This window comes from Phyllobates terribilis, unplaced genomic scaffold (assembly GCF_046119375.1).
Source record: "Phyllobates terribilis strain yellow unplaced genomic scaffold, ASM4611937v1 Scaffold_3__8_contigs__length_932513732, whole genome shotgun sequence".
Taxonomy (NCBI): domain Eukaryota; kingdom Metazoa; phylum Chordata; class Amphibia; order Anura; family Dendrobatidae; genus Phyllobates; species Phyllobates terribilis.
In genome coordinates this window covers 729367961-729392605 of record NW_027362763.1, presented here as the reverse complement: position 1 = coordinate 729392605, position 24645 = coordinate 729367961, and the positions used below count along the sequence as shown (strand labels likewise).

Sequence of the window (24645 nt, the reverse complement as noted above, 5' to 3'; positions counted from 1 at the left end):
TCAGAGCCCCCGCTTGACTGCAAAAGACCTTCAGAAAGATTTAGCAGAATCTGGAGTTGTGGTACATTGTTTTACTATTCAGAGACACCTGTACAAATATGGTCTTCATGGAAGAGTCATCAGAAGAAAACCTCTCCAGCGTCCTCACCATAAAATTCAGCGTCAGAAGTATGCAAAAGAACATCTAAACAAGCCTGATGCATTTTGGAAACAAGTCCTGTGGACCGGTGAGGTTAAAATAGAACTCTTTCGCCACAATGATCAAAGGTGTGTGTGGAGAAAAAAGGGCACAAAATTTCAGGAAAAGAACATCTTGCCAACTATTAAGCATGGGGGTGGATCAATCATGCTTTGGGATTGTGTTGCAGCCAACTGCACCGGCAGGGCTGGCATCACCACCCGGCGCACCTGGGCAAGTGCAAGGGGGGGCCACTTGAAATCAGGGACACTGGCACTCTATGTGCCCATGAGTCAGGGGTGCCCGGTGCCAGTGCCCATGAGTGGGCCCCTTCCCCCCACAGCTGGCTCAGGGCCCCGACACTTGCAATATTTACCTCTCCCTGTTCCACCACTGCTCTGGTGTCTTCCGCGTCTGACTGATGTCTCCGGTCACAGGGCGCAATGACATCATTATAGAGCGCCCTCTGTGCTGAGCAGACACAGTGTACTGCAGACAGTCGGAAGACTTTTTTTTTTTTTTTTTTTCTTTTAATCTATGCAGCAATTTATAGGGCCCATTATTCTGTATGGAGCATCATATGGGGCTCATTGTTTTGTATGAAGCATCATATGGGGCTCACTATTCTGTATGGAGCACTATATGGGGTCCATTATACTGTATGGAGCACTATATAGGGTCCATTATTCTGTATGGAGCACTATATGGGGTCTATTATTCTGTATGGAGCATTATATGGGTCCCATTATTCTGTATGGAGCACTATATGGGTCCCATTATTCTGTATGGAGCACTATATGGGGTCTATTATTCTGTATGGAGCATTATATGGGGTCCATTATTCAGTATGGAGCATTATATGGGGTCCATTATTCTGTATGGAGCACTATATGGGGTCCATTATTCTGTATGGAGCACTATATGGGGTCCATTATTCTGTATGGAGCATTATATGGGGTCCATTATTCTGTATGGAGCAATATATGGGGTCCATTATTCTGTATGGAGCATTATATGGGGTCCATTATTCTGTATGGAGCACTATATGGGGTCCATTATTCTGTATGGAGCATTATATGGGGTCCATTATTCTGTATGGAGCATTATATGGGGTCCATTATTCTGTATGGAGCATTATATGGGGTCCATTATTCTGTATGGAGCATTATATGGGGTCCATTATTCTGTAAGGAGCACTATATGGGGTCCATTATTCTGTATGGAGCATTATATGGGGCCCATTATACTGTATGGAGCATTATATGGGGCCCATTATACTGTATTTATTTATTTATTTTACTCACTTATATAGCGCCATTAATTCCACAGCACTTTACAGACATTAGGGGCACTGTCCCCATTGGGGCTCACAATCTACATTCCCTATCAGTATGTCTTTGGAGTGTGGGAGGAAACCCACGGAAATAGAGAACAAAACTCCTTGCAGATGTTGTCCTCTGTGGGATTTGAACCCAGGACCCCAGCGCTGCAAGGCGCTGTGCTAACCACTGAGCCACCGTGTGAAGCATTATATGGGGCCATCATGAATCGTAGGTGTATGTGTTAAAGGAGTCCACTGAGATTCTTTCATCCGGGGCCCGGAAAACCTGGAGCCGGCCCTGGAGAGGGGGGAACATTTCATGGGTAGATAGGAGAATGGATTCAATGAAATTTCAACAAATTCTTGACGCAAACATAACACAATCTGTAAAAAAGCAGAAGTTGAAAAGAGGATGACTTCTACAAATGGATAACGATCCTAAACACTCGTCAAAATCCACAATAGAGTACCTCAAAAGGCGCAAGCTGAAGATTTTACACTGGTCCTCACAGTCCCCTGATCTGTACATCATTGAAAATCTGTGGCTAGACCTCAAAATAGCAGTGTATGCAAGAAGACCCAGGAATCTCACAGAACTAGAAGAATTTTCCAAGGAAAAATGGATGAAAATCCCTCAAATAAGAACTGAAAGACTCTTGTCTGGCTACAAAAAGCGTTTACAAGCTGTGATACTTGCAAAAGGGGGGCTACTAGGTACTAACCATGCAGGGTGCACAAACTTTTGTATCAGCCCATTTTTCTTTTTGTAATTTTTAAAATGTAAAAGATGAAAATCTGTATATTTTTTTTCCCTAAAACACAAAGCAAATGTGTCATCTTTAACTTTAGGCTTTTTAGAGATCATTTCATCTTCAACTTGCTTAACTTTTCATAACAGTAATTTTGACCAGGGGTGCCCAAACTTTTACATGCCAGTGTATATGGCCATTGAACCTACAGGCAATCAGATCACATTTCATAGACAAAATGGCAATGTGAAAATCATTTAATTAAATGAAATGTGGTCTTACCGCCCCCCAAAAAATCACTCTAATGTCTCAACCACTAGGTGACCCTCCCCCCAGATGTTTACCATAGTTACCAGCCTGATCGCTGCTCCCGCTAGTCACACACAGCGATGAGTGCTGACCAGCGGGAGAGCAACGACCAAAAAATGGTCCAGGACACTTTGCAGCGATCAGCAGGGGCCTGATCGTTGCAAAGTGTCACACATAGCGACATCGCTGGTGAGGTCGCTGTTGCGTCACCAAAACCGTGACACAGCAGCGATCTCGCTAGTGATCTCGCTATGTGAGACGGGGGCTTTAGTCTCTGTTACTGCTCTGCCTTCTGTCACATTACAGAGAGGAGAGCTTTCAGTTCAGAGCAGGTAAGCCATTGCACAGCATCAAACATACAGAAACAATACATGCTAGAAAGTGAGGGGAAAAGTTCCTGCACATATAGAGCTGGTAGAATGCGGATAATAAATAGTGCATGGCAAGTTAATAAAGCAGGAGAATTTGGGAAGTTCCTGGACATATTAGGCTGGTCTATGCACTAAAAGCAGTTTTAACTTCTTGTAGGGGGATGAAGGCAGCAGGATTAGGCTTTTCTACAGGCTGTATGTGAAAGGATAAGCTATAAATTATACAACTGTGTGTGTAGCCACCACTATGGGCAGCCTAAAGCAAACAGTTTAAACCCCATCCAGACTTGAAGGATTTGTACAGGAAACGTCAGGTGCGTGTGCATGGCGTGGGCTCAGCAGCAACGTCTGCTCCATACGTGGCATCTACTGGCTGAATTAACCCACTTCTAACAGGGAGCGCAATCTACCCCTTAAATGCCACAGTTAATCTCTGACAACAGCATTTAACGTATGCGAATGGGGAGGGGGGGTGCGCCATTTCACAAACCCTGCGACGTGATGGCAGGGTGCCAGTGGGCCTGAAATGACCGTACTCCTGTGAAGACTGTGGCTTGCGTTCATAGGAGACCGTTATTTTTACTATATAATGCAATACTGTGGCATAGCAGAATACAGTATAAGCGATCAGACAATCGCAGATGCCATATGGGACTAATAAAATAAAATAGTTTTTTTTAAAAAAAAAAAAAAAAGAAAAATATGAAAATTTGAACCGTCACTCTTTTCCACAATTGCAAAAAGAAATAAAAAGAAAATTAAACATGTAATATCACTGCGTCCATAAAAGTCTGGTGAATCAAAATATAAAGCTTAATTAATCCGATCAGTAAATGACAGAAGAAAAAACAGAAGAAAAACAAGAAGCCAGAATTGTGGTTTTTCAGTTGTGGCAACATAGCCAAAAAATTCAATAAGAAGCGATCAAAACGTCATACGTACCCCAAACTGGTATTAATAAAAACATCAGCTCATGCAAAACACCAAGCCCTCACACGGCTCAATCAACCAAAAAAAAATAAAAATGTTACGGCTCTTAAAACATGGTGACACTCAAAACATTTTTATTTATTTATTTCTTTATGAATTTCCGATTTTCTTTCCCCCACCACCAATAAAAAAAATAATTGACACACTGGCGTAATCGTACTGACCTGGAGAATCGTGTGGCCGCGTCGTTTTTAAAGCACATTTGAATATTCTAAATACAAAACCCTAAAACAATTGCGGAATTGCGTTTTTTTGCACAATTTCACAGCACTTGGAATTTTTAAAATTTTTCAGTACATTGAATGGTAAAACAAAGTGTGACAATGAAAACTTGTCGCACGTAAAACAAGCCATCATACGGCCATGTGGACGGAAAATATAAAAAAGGTGTTAATAGTAAGAATCCCATACGCAGCATGTTCCTCCTAGCGGTGGCTGCAGTCGGCCATATACAGGGGTGTGAAATTCATTACAATTTTCTTTGTTTTACAATTTGGCAGAATAATAAAAAAAAAAAAAAAAAAACAGCTGTAGGTGTCAGTGTGACGAGACGAGGACTTTTTTTTGGTGAGATCTTGTTTTTGGGTATAAATTGACATTGCTATTGGTGCCATGCTGAGGTACATTTTGATCACATTTCATTCCATTATTCGGGTGGCTCGGTAAATTTTTGACAAGGGTAAACACCCTGGATCTGAGTCATCTCCGATCCTGCTGGAGCAGGGCAGCCTAGCACAAGTCTCCTGCTGCGGATCTAGGGGGTCACTGACAGTATCCATGACATCTCCATGATGAAGATGTACGTGACAGTGTGGAAACTAGAATCAGATCACGGCAAACACTTCAGCGCTGATCAAACACCAGTTAACAAGATTTCTTTTTTTTCTAAAAAAAGGCTGTTTTTTTTTCCTCTCTCCCACAGGAACAGTGCCACTCTTGTCCAATGGATGGGTCTGGTATTGCAGCTCAGCTCCATTCAGCTGCATATTAATTATTTGCAAGAAAACTTCCATAGTCGACCCCATCTCAGCACTTTTTGGTAATTCTAAAATCAATTTTTGCCCTACGATTGGTCAAAGTTATTTATACAATGTATATTTCCAACCCCCACCCCTCCCCCCCATCAAGACCCATCCCTTTAAAAGGAAAAGGTCAGCTGATTCATGCTGCCCAAGCCACAGGCAGCATGAATCAGGGTCTGACTGCAAGATGCAGAACGGTCCACGGAAATCATAGTTTGAAGATCCGGGGACGATAGAGTGAGAGCGGACTGGTCCGGCACAGACCCCGGATGGCTTCTCTCCGCTCCGCCAAGGTGACTGTCAGGTCTCTAGCTATGTATGTACATAAGAGAGACCTGTCAATCAACTAGAGTGGTGCGGAGAGAGCCCGCCCGGGGGCTGGACTTGTCATGCCTCCCCCTTACGGTTCCCCACCGGATCTTCAAACAATGTTTTCTCGGATACTCTGGAGATTAGATTCATGGTGCCCGTGGTTTGGGCAGTAAAAATTGATTGACCGTTTCGCTTTAAGCAAACCTAGAACTTTCCAAGCTGAATGGCTGCATGGCGAGGACCCCTCTTTCCCATTTATTTCTGGCATCTCTCCTTCATCCCCAGTGTTGTCGTCTCTTCTCTCGCTTACCTTACTCGCCATCTTTAATGTGTCTATCTCCTCCCGTTGCTTTGTTAACGTTTCGTTCATAACACAGAGGTGATCGCTCATCATGCTTAGCTGATCCTCATAACTTCGCTTTGTCGTAATTAATTCATCCTACAAAGAAAATAAATATATATGTTTTCATAGCAGGTCTATTGTACAGCGTCAGTGACAGTAAAGGGGCTCTCTCACTAACGGTGTCCCTGTTATGGCATATTTGGGTCCAGGGGAAAACACACTGCTCCATCGGCCAGAGCCACCAAGTATCAGCGCCCCTGGAGCTTGTTATTGGTATTTATGGTCTTATCTGCCAGACTAGATACTCTTCCATAGTGAAGCGAAACAAAATCCTTTCCAAAATCCTAAATATACACAGCTCAACATTGAAATTACAACACCAAAAAGAAAAAGTGGTGGAATTATAGAAGTCACAGGATGGAGACATTACTGATAAGCAAATAGTGAAAAAACTGAACCGACATTTTCAAAACATCTGGATTTATTCAGTATCGAGTATGAGGGCCACATACAGAAATTACAGCTCTGCTGAATGCACTCGGACATGCAAATCATCAAGATCCGCTACTGGCAGCTCCCTTTACAACTTCAGAAAAATGACCCTATGTTATTTACATGCACTATTGCTATTTATTTACTTTTGCAGGGTATTTTCTCATTTTGTTTTTATCTTAGGATTTGCTTGTTTAGTGCCAGTGTGAACATGCGTCTACACGTTGGATGTATACCAACTTATATTCCAGTTAATTTCTTTTGAGTATTTTTTTTGGTTATTTATCATGGTGCAGTGCAAGATGGCAATGGAAGCTAGAATGGAGGTCTATCTTCTTCAGCGAGTACTCCCGCTTTTGTCTTGGGACGCATTGATAGCTGGAAATTGGTCCGCAATGTGGCCTTCATGAGGGAACGTCACTCATCTACTGCCGGGATTATGGTGTGGGGTGGCATAATATACAGTAGCCGAACTCCTCTAGTCTTCATTCCAGGTACCCTAACAGCTCAGCGTTACCTTCATATGGTAATGGAACCAGTGCTACGGCCCTTTCCCCAAAGTGTCTGAAAAGCACTTTTTCAACATGACAACGTCAGGCCACATGTTGCTCGTGGTAATGGCAGCTTGGCCTCAACGTGCTACCATGACCTGCGGCATCTCCAGTCTCTTTTCTCGCACATCTGGGACATCATTGGTCCGCAATTACAAAAGGAGCTGCCAGCAGTGGATCTTGATGATTTGCTCACAATACAATCAGCGAGGCAGAACATTCCTGACAACCATTAATAACCTCCCTGATAGAAGCCAAAGCTGTATGTGCGGGGATTTCTGCACATGGTGCTCATACTCAAGAAGTTTTGAAAGTTTTGTTTCCACTTTTCACCCTTTGCATATCATTAACATGTCTATCCTTCCTGTGATTTTTCCCCAACTCCATGACTTTTCCTTCTTGGTGTTGCAATTTCAATGTTAAGTAGTGCATCTTCATAGCAGGCAGAGTTTTGTTTAAAAGGTGCTGTTGACCAGTCATGAAGGGGGCTGGCTGACTGGCTTATCTAAAACAGATAAGCCAGCCCCCTTCTAGGTCATGGCTATTAAAATGAGCCTGTCAGCCAGCCCCCTTCACACACTAATGATGACCTGACACAGGAAACTTTCTTCTGTGTCAAGCTAAGTGCAGGAATTGCACTGCCAGGTCACAGATCTATATGCATCTTTGGAAATAAAACCCTATAAAACTTTAAAATGGTGTATATCTTAAAAAAAAAAAAATTCTTGATATTTTTTGGAAGTGGGCAACAACTTTATTTTAAATTTATACAGGGCTTGAAATAACATTCACTTCCTCATATCATATACTTTGAACTCTATAATTAATTAGCTCCTAAAGATGCCCTGTCACTTGCCAGAAGTAAGTAAATTTTTGTTACCTGCTGTAAAAGCCGCTGTTCTCCTGAATCTGGCATAGTTTTTCTTTTGTTCCTGAGCCTCTCTATTCCTGAGATATGGCCTCCTCTTCCCTGCATATAAATCTCGGACACGCCCACTTGGATAACAAGTCCATATTTACATATTGAGAATATGAGGCCATATCTCAGGAATGGAAAGGCTCAGGAACAAAAAAAAACACAACGCCGGATTCAGGAGAACAGCGGCATTTACACCAGGTTATAAAAAACCAACATATTTATTGCAAGTGACCGCTCCTTTAAGCTCCTTTTAGTAGTGAGTACAGGAAGGTAAAATGTTATAATTGCTGTTTAAGCGCAGTATCGGAAAAAAGGAGTTATAACCGCTAAAAAATAATATTCATTCATAAACTTCCAACATAATATAGAACAAAAAACGAACATTTACTGTAAATCAGAACCAAAACATCACAAACAATATATTCCAATTAATATAAACTAAATCTGATAAAGACAAAATAGAAAATGCTTTATATTCTTCTTTAGACTTTGCTGTTATTAAAATGTCCATGCATCTTCCTGACAGTGCACAAATGGCAGACTACATTATTCATGTCCAAAACACGAGACCGGAGCAGCGCTGATGGCAATCTGTATTCTTCAACATAAAGGTCATCAAGGAATAGAGCCGCGCAGGGAACGAGAGCAGATAAGAAGCGGGGAGGAGAGGATGAAAGGCAATAATACACAGAGGAAAAATGAAATGCTATTTAGAAGACATTTCTATAAAGCGATCAGGTCTGATGTAAGAACCAAAGAGGAAATCAGCGGAGACTTCTAATATTCTTCTCTACATGGTGACGGAATTAGCATGAGATCAAAAATGTCTGGCTACAAAGAGCCTCTACTTATCGGGCATGGTGTCAACACAGCGAGCAAGGAGAAGCGGACCATTTCCCAGCCGAAATAGACTGTAAACTTTTAAAGTGCAACTACACATCAGCCATTGTGAGATTAATTGTCCGGAATATCAAAAAATGTGTCTGCTTCTTTCTCAAACAGCGCCACCCTTATCCATAGGATGTGTCTAGTACTGCAGCTCTATTTCTGCAGTCCATTTCTCTGTGCACATAGCACGATCTTTCCAATATCCTTAACCCCGATATGCTGCACTCGCCTTTTATTCCTTGTACTGCTGCCGCATTGGAGAAAACGGACGCTGTCCCTGCCAATGGTCGTGTCCGACCAGATCCTCCCATGCTTCTGTATCCCACGACAGTCCTGCTGATTTGGCTTGTGGCTCTGCTACTTCGGCCATACAGCGGAATTGGGTTGCCTTAGCACCCAAACAAGTTAGGCTCGGCAAGAACCCATCCCATTTTTGTGCCACTGCTCCTGGTTTTAACTCCTGATGTGTAGTCCTGGGGGGACGCACCGTTCCATGCAACTACTGCGCTACTTTCCCCCACAATCGTTACCTGAGACAGTTACATACTCCAATACTGTTCTATTGCAGTACATACAACAGACTATCGCAGGCTCAAGTCCCCTAAGGGGGGGCTTATGTTTAAAAAACTTCCTTTTTACTTTTAGTTAAGGTAATTTTTTTTGGAAGGGGGGGGGATTATCCCGTTTTTACCCATTAAAAATAAAAATTAAAAAAATAGAAAAAAAACATTTGGTATGAATGCATCCATAAAAGTTCCGTCTATCAAAATCTTAATAACTTAATTAACTTGTCTGGTAAATGCCATAAAGCAAAAAAAAATTGAAAATCGAATGCCTGTATTCCGTTGCTGCCCCTCTGCACGAAAAATTCAATACAACGTAACCTTCGTATTTAACCCAAAATGGTATCAATAAAAATATCTCATAACCGAAAAACAAAAATAAAAAGTTACACAAATGGAGAATTGGAGACACAAAAGCACTTTTTTTTTTACCACTTAAAAACCCTATACAAAGGGTACATTCACACATAGCATTTTGGCAGCGATTTTTTTTTTTTGCAGCTTTTTTTATGCAAGTAAAACTTGCTCTATTAGCAGTAAATAAGCTACTTAAAAATTGCAAAACCTGCTTTTAGTTTTGGTGCGGATTATTTGGTGTCATTTGTCTACAGTATATGTCTAATAAAGTTTGTTTTAATCAAAAACGCAGCTAAAACGATGCAAAAATGCATAGTTGTGTTTTTCTTGCACTTTCTCACTGCTTTCTATGGGTGAAAAAAACACGCCGAGAGAAATAACGCTGCAGATTTAAAAAAGCTGCCGTTTTCCAATTCAGTCGAGAGAGACGACTTATACACTAAGGAAAATAAAGTGTCTTACAAAAACAGGTCATGGGTCCAAAAATTATGGTCCAAAAATAAACAACAAACAATAAGTGCAAAGTTGTCCACAGCAGTTCAATTCCTTAGCAAGCTCGCTAGCATTTTCCATAGGTCGCCTGTATTTTCCTGGCGAGGAACAGATCAGCAGCGACTGTCATGTAGTAAAGCGGCTCAATCGTAAGTCACTTATGTGAGATCCGCGCGGCGTTCAATATTTCTCTCTTCCAGCTGAGTAATAATGCTGTGAAAAGACGGCTTCATCTGTGTTAATGATCAGATAAATAATCAATGACGTCCTCGTCTCCTCCAAACGACGACACTTTGCTGGCAGCGGATCAACAATGGCTGTGATTACTAATGGTGAAACTATCCACAAAGGGAGGGAAAAAATACCGCTCAAATAATTACTCTCACTTTCTGAGCAAATAGCGAAAAACAGCAGTAAAGTGACATTAGTCTGACATCCAACACTACAGAAAGTCTGGAAGTTCTGCAGTCAAGTCCAAACTTTCCAATTGGCCAATGGTGTAATTGCGGTTTTTCCCTAATTCTTGCATAAATAAAATTAAAACAAAAAACAAAGAAATAAAAATTTAACCCATTCTGCTGAAAACAAGTTCTCATAGGGTTAATTTGACAAAAAAAAATAAATAAATAAATAAATAAATACTCACCCTCCCTGGGCCCAGTGTTGGCTTGCAGTCGCTGTTGTAGTTTAAGCGTTTGGGCTGCAACAGTGACATCACGTCAACAGTGCACATCACTGCTGCAGCCAATCACTGAGCTCAGCAGTTTGAGCAGTCTACCTTGGCACAGCCATCAAGCTCAGTGATTGGCCGGGCTGCAGCAGTGATGCACGCCGTTGATGTGACATCATCCCTACAGCCCAAAACATTGAGACCAGAGCAGCCAGCTGGGAGTCGGTGCTGGACCCCAGTAGGTCGAGTGCTTGCTCTGTTTGTTATTTTAGGTATTCTACAGCATTTGGGGTCCACTTTCCTAAAAGTAAAATACCCCTTTAAAGAGTAGATGAGATCCAACTGTAATTAAAAAACAGCGTTGGACAGATGGGAGGAGAACTCAAGCCAATATGGAAGCAGTCACTAACCCCCAAATCGACAAGAAACGTCTATGAAGATTAAAGGGGTATTCCCATCTCCAAGATCTTACCCAACATGTAATAGATGTAATAATAATATTAGCAAATACCTCCAATTAGAAATATAGTATATGTAGAAATGTAGTATAGTTCTTCTGATTGGCTATGTTGCTTACCCCATGTACAGGGCATTCAAGTAGCTTAGGTATCCATGGTTACGACTAGAGATGAGCGGTGTTCGACTAGAACTGTTCGCCAATCTCAAATTCGAGCTGTTTTGGGCGGTGTTCGAGTTGTTCGACGAACCCGAACGATTTGCAAAAAATTCGGCTGTTCGAGGTTATGTTCGATAACTGTTCGTGCACCAAAAGCGTGTCCTGCATGTCTGGCGCTATTTAGAGCACCAATCATGCAGGGATTGTCTGCCACTCACTGTAATGCCACAGCCATGGTGGTTGTGGCATTACAGTGATTGCCCAAATCGATGGGAACAGTGCCAACAGTGAAACATGAAAAGCCGGCAATTCAGCAGCGGCATACACCGGTACCCGACAATTTAGAACCGAAAGAATAGAGCTTCACACATAGATTAGATAGATAGATATAAACATGTCAGCCACATATATACGAAGTACAGTGAAAGTGCTGCTTACTGTACTTGTCATTTAGCGTAAAGGATTTATCAAAAAAAATAATAGTGTTTTCATGCACCGTCTCTTTAAAAAAGCCGGCCGGCAATTCAGCAGCGGTTCCCGACAATTTATAACAGACAGAATAGAGCTTCACACATAGATTAGATAGATAGAAACATGTCACATATATATGAAGTACAGTGATAGTGTTGGTTACTGTACTTGTCATTTAGTATTAAAATAAAGGATTTATTATTAAAAAAATTGGCGTGGGGTTCCCCTTAATTTTAGGCTCTAGCGGAGGTTAAGCAGACGGCTGGGGCAGATGTTTGAAGCCTGGGAAGGGGGTAATACCCACGGAGCTTCCCAGGCTACTAATATCAGCCCCCAGCTGAATACATAGCCTTTACTAGCTATTAAAATGGGGGACCCCCCAAAAAAAATGACGTGGGGTCCCCCCTAATTTAATAGCTAGCAAAGGCTAGGCAGACAGCTGGGGGCTGATATTAATAGCCCAGGAAGGGAGCCATGAATATTGGCCCCCTCCCAGGCTAGAAACACCAGCCGTCAGCCGCCCCAGAAATGGCGCATTCATAGGATGCGCCAATTCTGGCACTTAGCCTCGCTCTTCCACGCTGCCCTGGTGCGGTGGCAGGGGGTAATAGGGTTGGGGTTGATGTCAGCTTATAATGCCAGCTGACATCAAGCCCAGGTTAGTAATGGAGAGGCGTCTATAAGACACCCCCATTACTAACCCCATAGTCAAAGTTAAAAAAACACAAACACCCAGAATAAAGTCCTTTAATTGAAATAAAGACACAATCCTTTATTGTTCTAAATTAAACCATACTTACCGTCACGCCCATTCCAGCTGAAGCCAACGATCTCCTGCAATAAAAGAAAAATAATAAAGCAACCTCATCCTTACCTTTCCATGGTTCCCACGACAGCTTCAGCTCTGCTACATCGAGATGACAGGCTGGACCGCAGCAGAACGCTGCCATCCAGCCTCTCATCCCGCAGACACTGAGAAGCGCAGGCTTGCTTGCGCTGCTCAGCGTCTCTCTGTGACGACATCCAGATGAGCCGAGTTCATGTCCAATGAACTCGGCTCACCTCATGCACGTCACTGACAGCGTGGGAAAATTCTCACGCTGAAGCGGTGAGTGCAGGAGAATTCTCCCACGCTGTCAGTGACGTGCATAAGGTGAGCTCATGTCCAATGAACTCAGCTCACCTCCTGCACGTCACTGACAGCGTGGGAGAATTCTCCTGCACTCAGCGCTTCAGCGTGAGAATTCTCCCACGCTGAAGCGCTGAGTGCAGGAGAATTTTCCCACGCTGTCAGTGACGTGCATAAGGTGAGCTCATGTCCAATGAACTCAGCTCACCTCCTGCACGTCACTGACAGCGTGGGAGAATTCTCCTGCACTCAGCGCTTCAGTGTGAGAATTCTCCCACGCTGAAGCGCTGAGTGCAGGAGAATTTTCCCACGCTGTCAGTGACGTGCATGAGGTGAGCCGAGTTCATTGGACATTAACTCGGCTCATCTGGATGCCCTCACAGAGAGACACTGTGGAGCGCAAGCAAGCCTGCGCTTCTCAGTGTCTGCGGGATGACAGGCTGGATGGCAGCGTTCTGCTGCGGTCCAGCCTGTCATCTCGATGTAGCAGAGCTGAAGCTGTCATGGGAACCATGGAAAGGTAAGGATGATGTTGCTTTATTATTTTTCTTTTATTTCAGGAGATCGTTGGCTTCAGCTGGAATGGGCGTGATGGTAAGTATGGTTTAATTTAGAACAATAAAGAATTGTGTGTTTATTTCAATTAAAGGACTTTTTTCTGGGTGTTGTGTTTTTTTCATGAAATAATTAAAAAAAATTGACATGGGGCTTCGCACTATATTTGTGTCCAGCCAGGTACAACTAGGCAGCTGGGGGCTGGAATCTGCAGCGCAGGGAGGCCCAAGCTTTCTGGACCCCCCCCCGCTACAAATTGCAGTCCGCAGCCACCCCGGAAAATGGCGCGTTCATAGAAGCGCCATCTTCTGGCGCTGTACCCAACTCATCCAGGGCCCTGGTGCGGTGGCTCACTGGGTAATAAAGGGGTTAGGGCCAGCTTGGTATTATCAGCTGGCCCCAAGCCCAAAATTCATGGGGTCACGCCAGTATTAGACATGACCGCCATGAATTTCTAGTAAAGTATTTAAAAAAAACACAACACCCAGAATAAAGTCCTTTAATTGAAATAAAGACAATTATTTATTGTTCTAAATTAAACCATACTTACCATCACACCCATTCCAGCTGAAGCCAACGATCTCCTGCAATAAAAGAAAAATAATAAACCAACCTCATCCTTACCTTTCCATGGTTCCCACGACAGCTTCAGCTCTGCTACATCGAGATGACTGGCTGGACCGCAGCAGAACGCTGCCATCCAGTCTGTCATCCCGCAGACCCTGAGAAGCGCAGGCATGCTTGCGCTCCTCACTGTCTCGCTGTGACGGCATCCAGATGCGCCGAGGTCATGTCCAATGAACTCGGCTCACCTCATGCACGTCACTGACAGCGTGGGAAAATTCTCACGCTGAAGCGCTGATTGCAGGAGAATTTTCCCACGCTGTCAGTGACGTGCAGGAGGTGAGCTGAGTTCATTGGACATGAACTCGGCTCATCTGGATGTCGTCACAGAGAGACGCTGAGCAGCGCAAGCAAGCCTGCGCTTCTCAGTGTCTGCGGGATGACAGGCTGGATGGCAGCGTTCTGCTGCGGTCCAGCCTGTCATCTCGATGTAGCAGAGCTGAAGCTGTCGTGGGAACCATGGAAAGGTAAGGATGAGGTTGCTTTATTATTTTTCTTTTATTGCAGGAGATCGTTGGCTTCAGCTGGAATGGGCGTGATGGTAAGTATGGTTTAATTTAGAACAATAAAGGATTGTGTCTTTATTTCAATTAAAGGACTTTATTCTGGGTGTTTGTGTTTTTTTTAACTTTGACTATGGGGTTAGTAATGGGGGTGTCTTATAGACGCCTCTCCATTACTAACCTGGGCTTGATGTCAGCTGGCATTATAAGCTGACATCAACCCCAACCCTATTACCCCCTGCCACCGCACCAGGGCAGCGTGGAAGAGCGAGGCTAAGTGCCAGAATTGGCGCATCCTATGAATGCGCCATTTCTGGGGCGGCTGACGGCTGGTGTTTCTAGCCTGGGAGGGGGCCAATATTCATGGCTCCCTTCCTGGGCTATTAATATCAGCCCCCAGCTGTCTGCCTAGCCTTTGCTAGCTATTAAATTAGGGGGGACCCCACGTCATTTTTTTTGGGGGGTCCCCCATTTTAATAACTAGTAAAGGCTATGTATTCAGCTGGGGGCTGATATTAGTAGCCTGGGAAGCTCCGTGGGTATTACCCCCTTCCCAGGCTTCAAACATCTGCCCCAGCCGTCTGCTTAACCTCCGCTACAGCCTAAAATTAAGGGGAACCCCACGCCAATTTTTTTAATAATAAATCCTTTATTTTAATACTAAATGACAAGTACAGTAACCAACACTATCACTGTACTTCATATATATGTGACTGACATGTTTCTATCTATCTAATCTATGTGTGATGCTCTATCTTTCTGTTCTAAATTGTCGGGTACCGCTGCTGAATTGCCGGCCGGCTTTTTTAAAGAGACAGTGCATGAAAACACTATTATTTTTTTACATAAATCCTTTACACTAAATGACAAGTACAGTAAGCAACACTATCACTGTACTTATTATATATGTGACTGACATGTTTCTATCTATCTAATCTATGTGTGAAGCTCTATTCTTTCTGTTCTAAATTGTCGGGTACAGATGCTGAATTGCCGGCCGGCTTTTTTAAAGAGACGGTGCATGAAAACACTAATATTTTTTTTAATAAATCCTTTACACTAAATGACAAGTGCAGTAACCAACACTGTCACTGTGCTTCTTATATGTGTGACTGACATGTTTCTATCTATCTAATCTATGTGTGATGCTCTATTCCTTCTTGTCTAAATTGTCGGGTACCGGTGTATGCCGCTGCTGAATTTGCCAGCCGGCTTTTTTAAAGAGAGTGTCTTCTGAGCAGTTTGTCAGCTTTTGGACACCTTTGCAGGTGTTTTCTATGTGTTTCTATGTGTTTTTGTTTGCCTGCCATTGGTTTTAACGGTGTTCGACGGTGTTCTAAGGTGTTCGACGAACAGTTCCTCGAACATCCCGGTGTTCGACGAACCGAACACTACGGGGGTGGCTCAACACTAGTTACGACCACTGATATAGTGACAGTCAGTTAGCGGTTAGTGGCTGTAACCATGGATACTTAAGCTACTTGAATGCCCTGTACATGGGGTAAGCAACATAGCTAATCAGAAGAATTATACTACATTTCTAATTGGAGGCATTTGCTAATATTATCTTAATGAGTCAGGCACTCCACCATACGCATTCATCAATACTGACGGGAACAACGTCGACCTTGATTAATCGGGGCCTGATTTTATTCTATTTTTTAAAGCATAGTGTACAGAACATATTCACATATTCACTGTTCACATAGACCCCCGGTGCTCTCAGACTGAGATTGTACTTGTTTGCATGAAATAAATAAAATCAATAAACTTAGATACAATAAACTTATGTGGACCGCAAAATGGTGCCAGGAAAGGAAATACAACTCAAAACACAAAAACAAGGAGGCCCTAATGCTGTATCAATAATTGGAAAAAAAAAAAGAAAAATGCTCGCTACTTGCAGTCCAGAACAGGCCAGCCCTTAATGGGTTAAGCATGGTGCATTAGTCCCGGCTGTGTGTCTTTTTCCTGACATTACTGGCACATCCCTCCTACAATGGGGCAATGCTGGGCAGGCGCGCGGCCTTTGTATTTAGCGATAGTCTTCCCTCCGGACGGTCATTGTGAGAGATAAATGGTGGCGCGTGGGCCCGGACTTGCCAGCTGGCCGCCCTTACCTGCAATCTGCTGATGCTCAGACTGGCCGATTTGGTTTCTTCTGTTAGGGTCTGATTGGATTTTTCTGCCAACGCTAATCTCTTAGCGAGAGCCCGGCACTGGAAATCAAACACATAGATGATAACAAGGTAATGCTCACAGGGATGGGATTACGCTCACGCTCGGCCAAAACGGGCCGGCGCGGCAATTTATAAGCAGGGGGTGATGGAACAGGACACAGCTCGGCTTTAGCCTACGCTAAAAACAAAGCCAAGGTATCAATACATACAATTACCGCTCTTAAACCCCTGACTTGCTTTCCGGTGAGAGAGTATCCACCGGCTGCTTTAGTAAATATTCGTACTCCCCATAAACCATTCAGAAGCTATTTTTTGTGCCGTCCTCCTGTTATTCCTCCTGGAAATATATGGAGAAAAAAAAAAAAAAAATCGACAACTTGGCACTCCCGTTCCTCGTCAATAGGGCAGTCTGACAATGTCAGCGCTGAATGCACAGACGCACATCATACATGGGGTGAAGGGTCTGATAACATCCAGCTCTTAATTATACATTTCCAGGAGGAATAATGGAGGAGCTGCACATCGCAGAGTTCTAAGAAAACAAAAATGCCCTAAAGTTGGGGACATTATAAGAAATGCAAGATGTGTTCTCTTGTAACCATGACTAAAGGGTTGTTTGCCATTATAACAAATAATTAAAAGGGGTATTCCCATCGCCAAGATCCTATCCCAATATGTAGTAGGTGTAACAATAATATTAGCAAATACCTCCAATTAGAAATTTAGCATAGTTCTTCTGATTCGCTATGTCGCTTACCTCATGAGCAGGGCATTGCAGTAGTTTAGGTATCCATGGTTACGATTACTAACAACTAACTGTCACTATATGAGTGGTCGTAACCATGGATACCCAAGCTACTGCAATGCCCTGTACATGGGGTGAGCGACATAGCGAATCAGAAGAACTATACTACATTTCTAATTGGAGGTATTTGCTATTATTATTACTACTACTACACCTACTGCATATTGGGATAGGATCTTGGAGATGGGAATACCCCTTTAACTCCTTCACCCTGCGTTCAATTTACGCTTTTGCATTTTTGTTTCTTCCTCTCTTTCTTCCAAGAGCCATAACTTTTTTTGTATTTAATCGACATAGATGTACGAGAGCTCGTTGTTTTTGTTTTTTTTTTTGCAAGACAATTTTTTGTTTCATATGGCACTATTCATTTTTCTATTGTACTGAAAAAAGGGAAAACATTTCAAGTAAGGTAAAATGGTAGAAAAAACAAAACCATAAAAAACACAATTGAGCCATTAATTTTTAAGTTTTCTTTTTATGCTGTTCGTTGTGCAGTAAAAACGACCTGGAAATGTGATTATTCAGGTCTCTACAATTATAATTGCCAACTATTAAGGTTTATATCTTGGTTTTTTTATTTAAGTGGTACAAAAAAATATTCAGAAAAAGTTAGAAAAAATAAATAAGATTTGGATTGTGCCACCATTTTCGGAGCACCGTTATTTTTTTATTTTTTTTTTAAATTTCCGCCAATGGATTCAGATTTTTGATTGTCGAGGTAACATTTTTATTAATAGCATTTTGATTGCTTTTTGTTTTTATAGCATTTTTTTTTTTTTTAAAGGGAGCTGTGGCGACCAAAGATATGCAATTCTGGATTTTTTTTCCCTTTACGGCGTGTATTGTACGGGTTGATTAATTTTATATTTTGATAAATCGGACTTTTGTGGGCTCTGCAATAACTTTTTTTTTTTTTCACGTCTTAATTTGAAAATAAAGGAGGCAATTTGAATTTTTATATATTTTTTATCATTCTAACAAAAACTTTTCAATTTTTTTTTACAATATTTCTTAGTTCCCATAGAGCATACATGTCCAATTCTGACCCGTGGGCCAAATCTGGCCCGCAGGGTGGTTATATTTGGCCTGCGACACCAGAACCACCACCCCTCTGTGGGGCCCATTATACTGTATGGAGGACTATGTGGGGCCATTATACTGTATGGAGGACTATGTGGGGCCCATTATTCTGTATGGAGGACTATGTGTGGCCCATTATTCTGTATGGAGCACTATGTGGGGCCCATTATTCTGTATGGAGGACTATGTGGGGCCCATTATTCTGTATGGAGGACTATGTGGGGCCCATTATTCTGTATGGAGGACTATGTGGGGCCCATTATTCTGTATGGAAGACTATGTGGGGCCCATTATTCTGTATGGGGGACTATGTGGGGCCCATTATTCTGTATGGAGCACTATGTGGGGCCCATTATTCTGTATGGGGGACTATGTGGGGCCCATTATTCTGTATGGAGGACTATGTGGGGCCCATTATTCTGTATGGAGGACTATGTGGGGCCCATTATTCTGTATGGAGGACTATGTGGGGCCCATTATTCTGTATGGAGGACTATGTGGGGCCCATTATTCTGTATGGAGCACTATGTGGGGCCCATTATTCTGTATGGAGCACTATGTGGGGCCCATTATTCTGTATGGGGGACTATGTGGGGCCCATTATTCTGTATGGAGGACTATGTGGGGCCCATTATTCTGTATGGAGGACTATGTGGGGCCCATTATTCTGTATGGAGGACTATGTGGGGTCCATTATTCTGTATGGAGGGCTATGTGGGGCCTATTATTCTGTATGGATTGCTATGTGGGGCCTATTATTCTGTATGTAGGGCTATGTGGGGCCCATTATACTGTATGGAGGGCTATGTGGGGCCCATTATACTGTATGGAGGGCTATGTGGGGCCCATTATACTGTATGGAGGGCTATGTGGGGCACATTATACTGTATGGAAGACTATGTGGGGCCATTATTCTGTATGGAGGACTATGTGGGGCCCATTATACTGTATGGAGGACTATGTGGGGCCCATTATTCTGTATGGAGGACTATGTGGGGCCCATTATTCTGTATGGAGGACTATGTGGGGCCCATTATTCTGTATGGAGGGCTATGTGGGGCCCATTATTCTGTATGGAGGGCTATGTGGGGCCTATTATTCTGTATGGAGGGCTATGTGGGGCCCATTATTCTGTATGGAGGACTATGTGGGGCCCATTATACTGTATGGAGGACTATGTGGGGCCATTATACTGTATGGAGGACTATGTGGGGCCCATTATTCTGTATGGAGGACTATGTGGGGCCCATTATTCTGTATGGAGGACTATGTGGGGCCATTATTCTGTATGGAGGACTATGTGGGGCCATTATTCTGTATGGAGGACTATGTGGGGCCCATTATTCTGTATGGAGGACTATGTGGGGCCCATTATTCTATATTGAGGACTATGTGGGACCCATTATTCTGTATGGAGGACTTTGTGGGGCTCATTATTCTATATTGAGGACTATGTGGGGCCCATTATTCTGTATGGAGGACTATGTGGGGCCCATTATTCTGTATGGAGGACTATGTGGGGCCCATTATTCTGTATGGAGGACTATGTGGGGCCCATTATACTGTATGGAGGACTATGTGGGGCCATTATACTGTATGGAGGACTAGGTAGGGCCATTATACTGTATGGAGGACTATGTGGGGCCATTATACTGTATGGAGGACTAGGTGGGGCCATTATACTGTATGTAGGACTAGGTGGGGCCATTATACTGTATGGAGGACTAGGTGGGGGCCCATTATTCTGTATGGAGGACTATGTGGGGCCCATTATTCTGTATGGAGGACTATGTGGGGCCCATTATACTGTATGGAGGACTATGTGGGGCCCATTATTCTGTATGGAGGACTATGTGGGGCCCATTATTCTGTATGGAGGACTATGTGGGGCCCATTATTCTATATGGAGGACTATGTGGGGCCCATTATTCTATATGGAGGACTATGTGGGGCCCATTATTCTGTATGGAGGACTATGTGGGGCCCATTATTCTGTATGTAGGACTATGTGGGCCCATTATTCTGTATGGAGGACTATGTGGGGCCCCTTATTCTGTATATAGCACTATGTGGGGCCCATTATTCTGTATATAGCACTATGTGGGGCCCATTATTCTATATGGAGGACTATGTGGGCCCATTATACTGTATGGAGGACTATGTGGGGCCATTATTCTGTATGAAGGACTATGTGGGGCCATTATTCTGTATGGAGGACTATGTGGGGCCCATTATTCTGTATATAGCACTATGTGGGGCCCATTATTCTGTATATAGCACTATATGGGGCCCATTATTCTATATGGAGGACTATGTGGGCCCATTATACTGTATGGAGGACTATGTGGGTCCCGTTATACTGTATGGAGGACTATGTGGGGCCATTATTCTGTATGAAGGACTATGTGGGGCCATTATTCTGTATGAAGGACTATGTGGGCCCATTATACTGTATGAAGCACTATGTGGGGCCCATTATACTGTAAGGAGGATTATGTGGGGCCCATTATTCTGTATGGAGGACTATGTGGGGCCCATTATACTGTATGGAGGACTATGTGGGGCCCATTATACTGTATGAAGCACTATGTGGGGCCCATTATACTGTATGAAGCACTATGCAGGGCCCATTATTCTGCATGGAGGACTATGTGGGGCCATTATTCTGTATGGAGGACTATGTGAGGCCCATTATACTGTATGGAGGACTATATGGGGCCCATTATTCTATATGGAGGGCTATGTGGGGCCAATTATTCTGTGTGGAGGATTATGTGGGGCCCATTATTCTGTATGGAGGACTATGTGGGGCCATTATACTGTATACTGGTTGGCCCACGACTTTGTCCAAGGTTTTCATTTTGGCGCTCTGCGTGTTTAAGTTTGACATCCCTGTCAGAGGATTAGAACCTGTGATCGCTTGTTTTATACACTGCAATCAGGATATGAGAACCCAGCGACTGCGTTGCAAGTGTGATGGGAGCCGACCACATGCACGTTGGCAATCGTGTAATTTAAATGCTGTCTTTAGTGATTTACCATAAAATTTAAATGGTTAAACAGCAGTGACTGACACAAGCGCCGGTTGCTGCAATTAGAGGCATATGCTGCCTGTGTAACACAGCCGGCGATGGTGCGGACTCAGATCCTGAGGCCATGGCGACCCGACGTAGGACGCACTATCACATCTAATGTCAGGAAGGGGTTAAATCAATGCACATTATAGATCCATTTGGATCTACAGTTCCTTGTGGCGTATGACACAATCAATATGCAATATGCCATCCTTCATCTTATCAGCGGCAATAGTGACACCGAGACATAAAATAGGATCTGGGTTAGAACATGCTGATTTCCTAAGAAAATAATGAGAATTTCCTCCAAATCTGCTTCCGAATGCCATCTCCCTACACACCGGAGTGCATCACTTCTACATCCACATCTGACAATTAGCAGCGGCCAGACAAACCTCGGCATGGAAATGGACGGACTTGCTGTCTGCCAGCTGGAGCTGTGTTGTGAGCTCGGCTATTCTTGTCATGTAATGATTTTTTATCAGTCCTTCCCTTGAGTCGTGATCTGGAACCTGTTCATGACAATAAGGGGGATTATTTTTAGAATGACCGGTCCGTCTCGCCCGAGCTGATTAACATCTGAACTGTCAGTCAAACTTTCTGCTGGTATTATCTACATCAAACCCTGACCTGTGCAGCAATAATGACTGCGGTGCGGCAGAGAGTGTGTCCACGTATCTGGGAAAGAAGCCTGTCCTTACTGTACAAAACTCGCATTAATCTCACCGAGTGCGGAGACCGAGCTTCAGCCAACAAAACTTCTACAGGAAACAAAGCAGCCCCCGATTTCTTGTATGGGTCAATTTCTGCAGTTTCGGGATGAGTCAATCCTACTGGTAAACCTACAGATCTCTAATCTCCAAATGATGACGGCGATAGGTGCTCATGTCTGAGTAGTATCCATGGATTATGGATGAATCACACCCCTACCAGATGTTTTGTCACAATCTGCACTTCTCTTATATTCACTGTACGTATTTCCATGCAATTCGGCCTCCATCTAGCTTCCTAGCACTCGTGCACTGCTATCAATCCCATATAGCATCAGATCATCACATGTCCAGATTATAGCAGAAAAGACACAGATTAACCCCCCCACCCTTATATACTCCTAAATAAAACTAGTAATTATAATTATACAGTCAGGGAAGCGGAACGGTGATCATTTACAATATAACTCTGTGACAGGAGATGTGCAATCATCATCATTATCTTTGATAGCAGCTTCTGTCCATGCAATTGCGCCTTATGGGATCTTCTGGTGATCCTCTTCTGAGAACATGAAGCAATGTAATTCTCAGGAGGGTCACCATGAGATCACATGATCTAACTAAAGAGAAGTATACCAAGAACTTCCAGAAAGAAAGGGACAACTAAAGAAGGGAACACTAGCTGAATTATATATAGTGGTGGACTCGTGACAAGGTGAAGATTTAAAAAACAATGCCCTCTGTTTTGCATAGAGGATATCACCCAAATTAAAAGGAAGAACATTGGCTTAGTGCAAAAAAAATAAGGTGGCTTAGCGTGCATGGCCTGGACGCACCACGCTAACTACTAGCAGTTATACAAACTATTTCTTTGATTTATGCCGGCTGCAAGGCATCAATGGTTATATGCGCGGAAAGGGATTTTTTTTTTTTTTTTTAAAGCAAACAGCTCGGTCAAACTGGTTTCAGAGACTCAGTCACTGGTCATCTCAGCTGATTTTTTTTTTTTGTTCAAGTCAAAGTCAAGTCTGTTGGGTCATGTACCATACCTGCAGATTATCGCTACTCATGGTTAATATGCCAATCTATAAAGAAAGAGACAAACAGATAAGTTGGTGTATAAACCAAGGAATTGAAATACAAGTAAAGTGTTGGTCCACTTTATATCCCATTGTAGTGGGATATATAAAAATATATGGTCAATGGTGGTAGGGAGGGCCTGCATTGAAGCCCCTCTCTCCTACAATGACAATGAATGAATTGTACACCATCTGATATTTAAACAATTCAAATCAACGGGCCATCGAATCTGATTCTTTACAATGGCCGTGCCAAGTTCTCCAGAGCGAGGGACATTTTTTGATTAATACCGATTACCACGCCACGTCAGGGAATGATCGGGCACTAGAGAAGATTGTCTGATCGCAAACCTTGGGGCTACTTTATCTGTTCTGTTTAAGAAATAAATCAATGATATCAGATGATCCCTTACCAAACTTGTAGATTTTGTTTCCTCGGCGTTGTCGGTCACATGTAAGAAGGCATTTTCCTGTGTGGGGTCAGCTGGCCGTTCTTTATCCATATTCTTCATTATGTCGGATATCCGCTGCGTCTCCTTCTCCAGTTTGATCTTGGACAGCTGCGCCTCCAGCATCCAGTGCTCCTTCTCTTGCTCCAGTTTACTGATCTTCTCAAGACTATGCTGCACCTGTGGAGACATCGCAGAGGTGAGGACCTGGCAGAAGAGGACATGTCCCCCTCACCCCTATGCACAGATTTACAGGTGCATTCAGCAGTCAGTTCTCCGACCGTAGAGCCAGCAATCCGTTGCTTCTGATTGGCAGTATCGGTTACATGATGTTACCTGCTAATAGAGATAGAGCGGAGACCAGCAGGGAACACAAGCACTGCTGAGCCGAAGCGGTAGGGTTCCTTCTGTTGATTATTTTTTTGTGTTCTTTTTTACACCACCCTGAACCCAATTTTAATATGAAAATTTGTAGCGGACAACCCCTTTGAAAAGGTGTGACACTTGGTCTTTTGAATGACCGGTAAGCAAGGAAGCCTCTTATTCATACAAAGAAGCCAAAATCTCCTTCATCCGTGTCCATCAACAGGCCCAGCCGAAACCAATTTTCCAGACTGATTTGAGGCATGTGCACACAATGTCTATTAGGCATCTTTTGAGCCATGGGATTTCATCAACTCATGGTTGAAGCCAAGTGAGTGCATGGCATCTTCTTCTCTGGAGTGTGTATGGTGGAGAAGGTGACCCCACTCACCCGGTAGGTGGGAGTCCTAGAACCAGCACATGGTAGATATTTATGGTGTATACTTTTTGATAGGCCATAAAGATCTCGGATAATAATTC

General features: G+C 43.2%; 1 protein-coding gene across 2 annotated transcripts in view; it reads right to left on the bottom strand.

Annotated features, from left to right (window-relative positions):
* The window catches only part of PPP1R21 (protein phosphatase 1 regulatory subunit 21), an 87722-nt gene that overhangs the window by 6009 nt on the left and 57068 nt on the right, over positions 1 to 24645 (bottom strand). The window contains exons 17-21 of one of the 2 annotated variants that reach the window (XM_073672089.1): positions 23767 to 23982; positions 23324 to 23359; positions 21960 to 22076; positions 16546 to 16644; positions 5563 to 5691 (exon numbers count right to left, since the gene is read on the bottom strand). In XM_073672089.1, the coding sequence (XP_073528190.1) occupies positions 5563 to 5691; positions 16546 to 16644; positions 21960 to 22076; positions 23324 to 23359; positions 23767 to 23982 (597 nt within the window). The remainder of the gene's footprint in view (positions 1 to 5562; positions 5692 to 16545; positions 16645 to 21959; positions 22077 to 23323; positions 23360 to 23766; positions 23983 to 24645) is intronic. The other variant, XM_073672090.1, reaches the window with a different exon arrangement.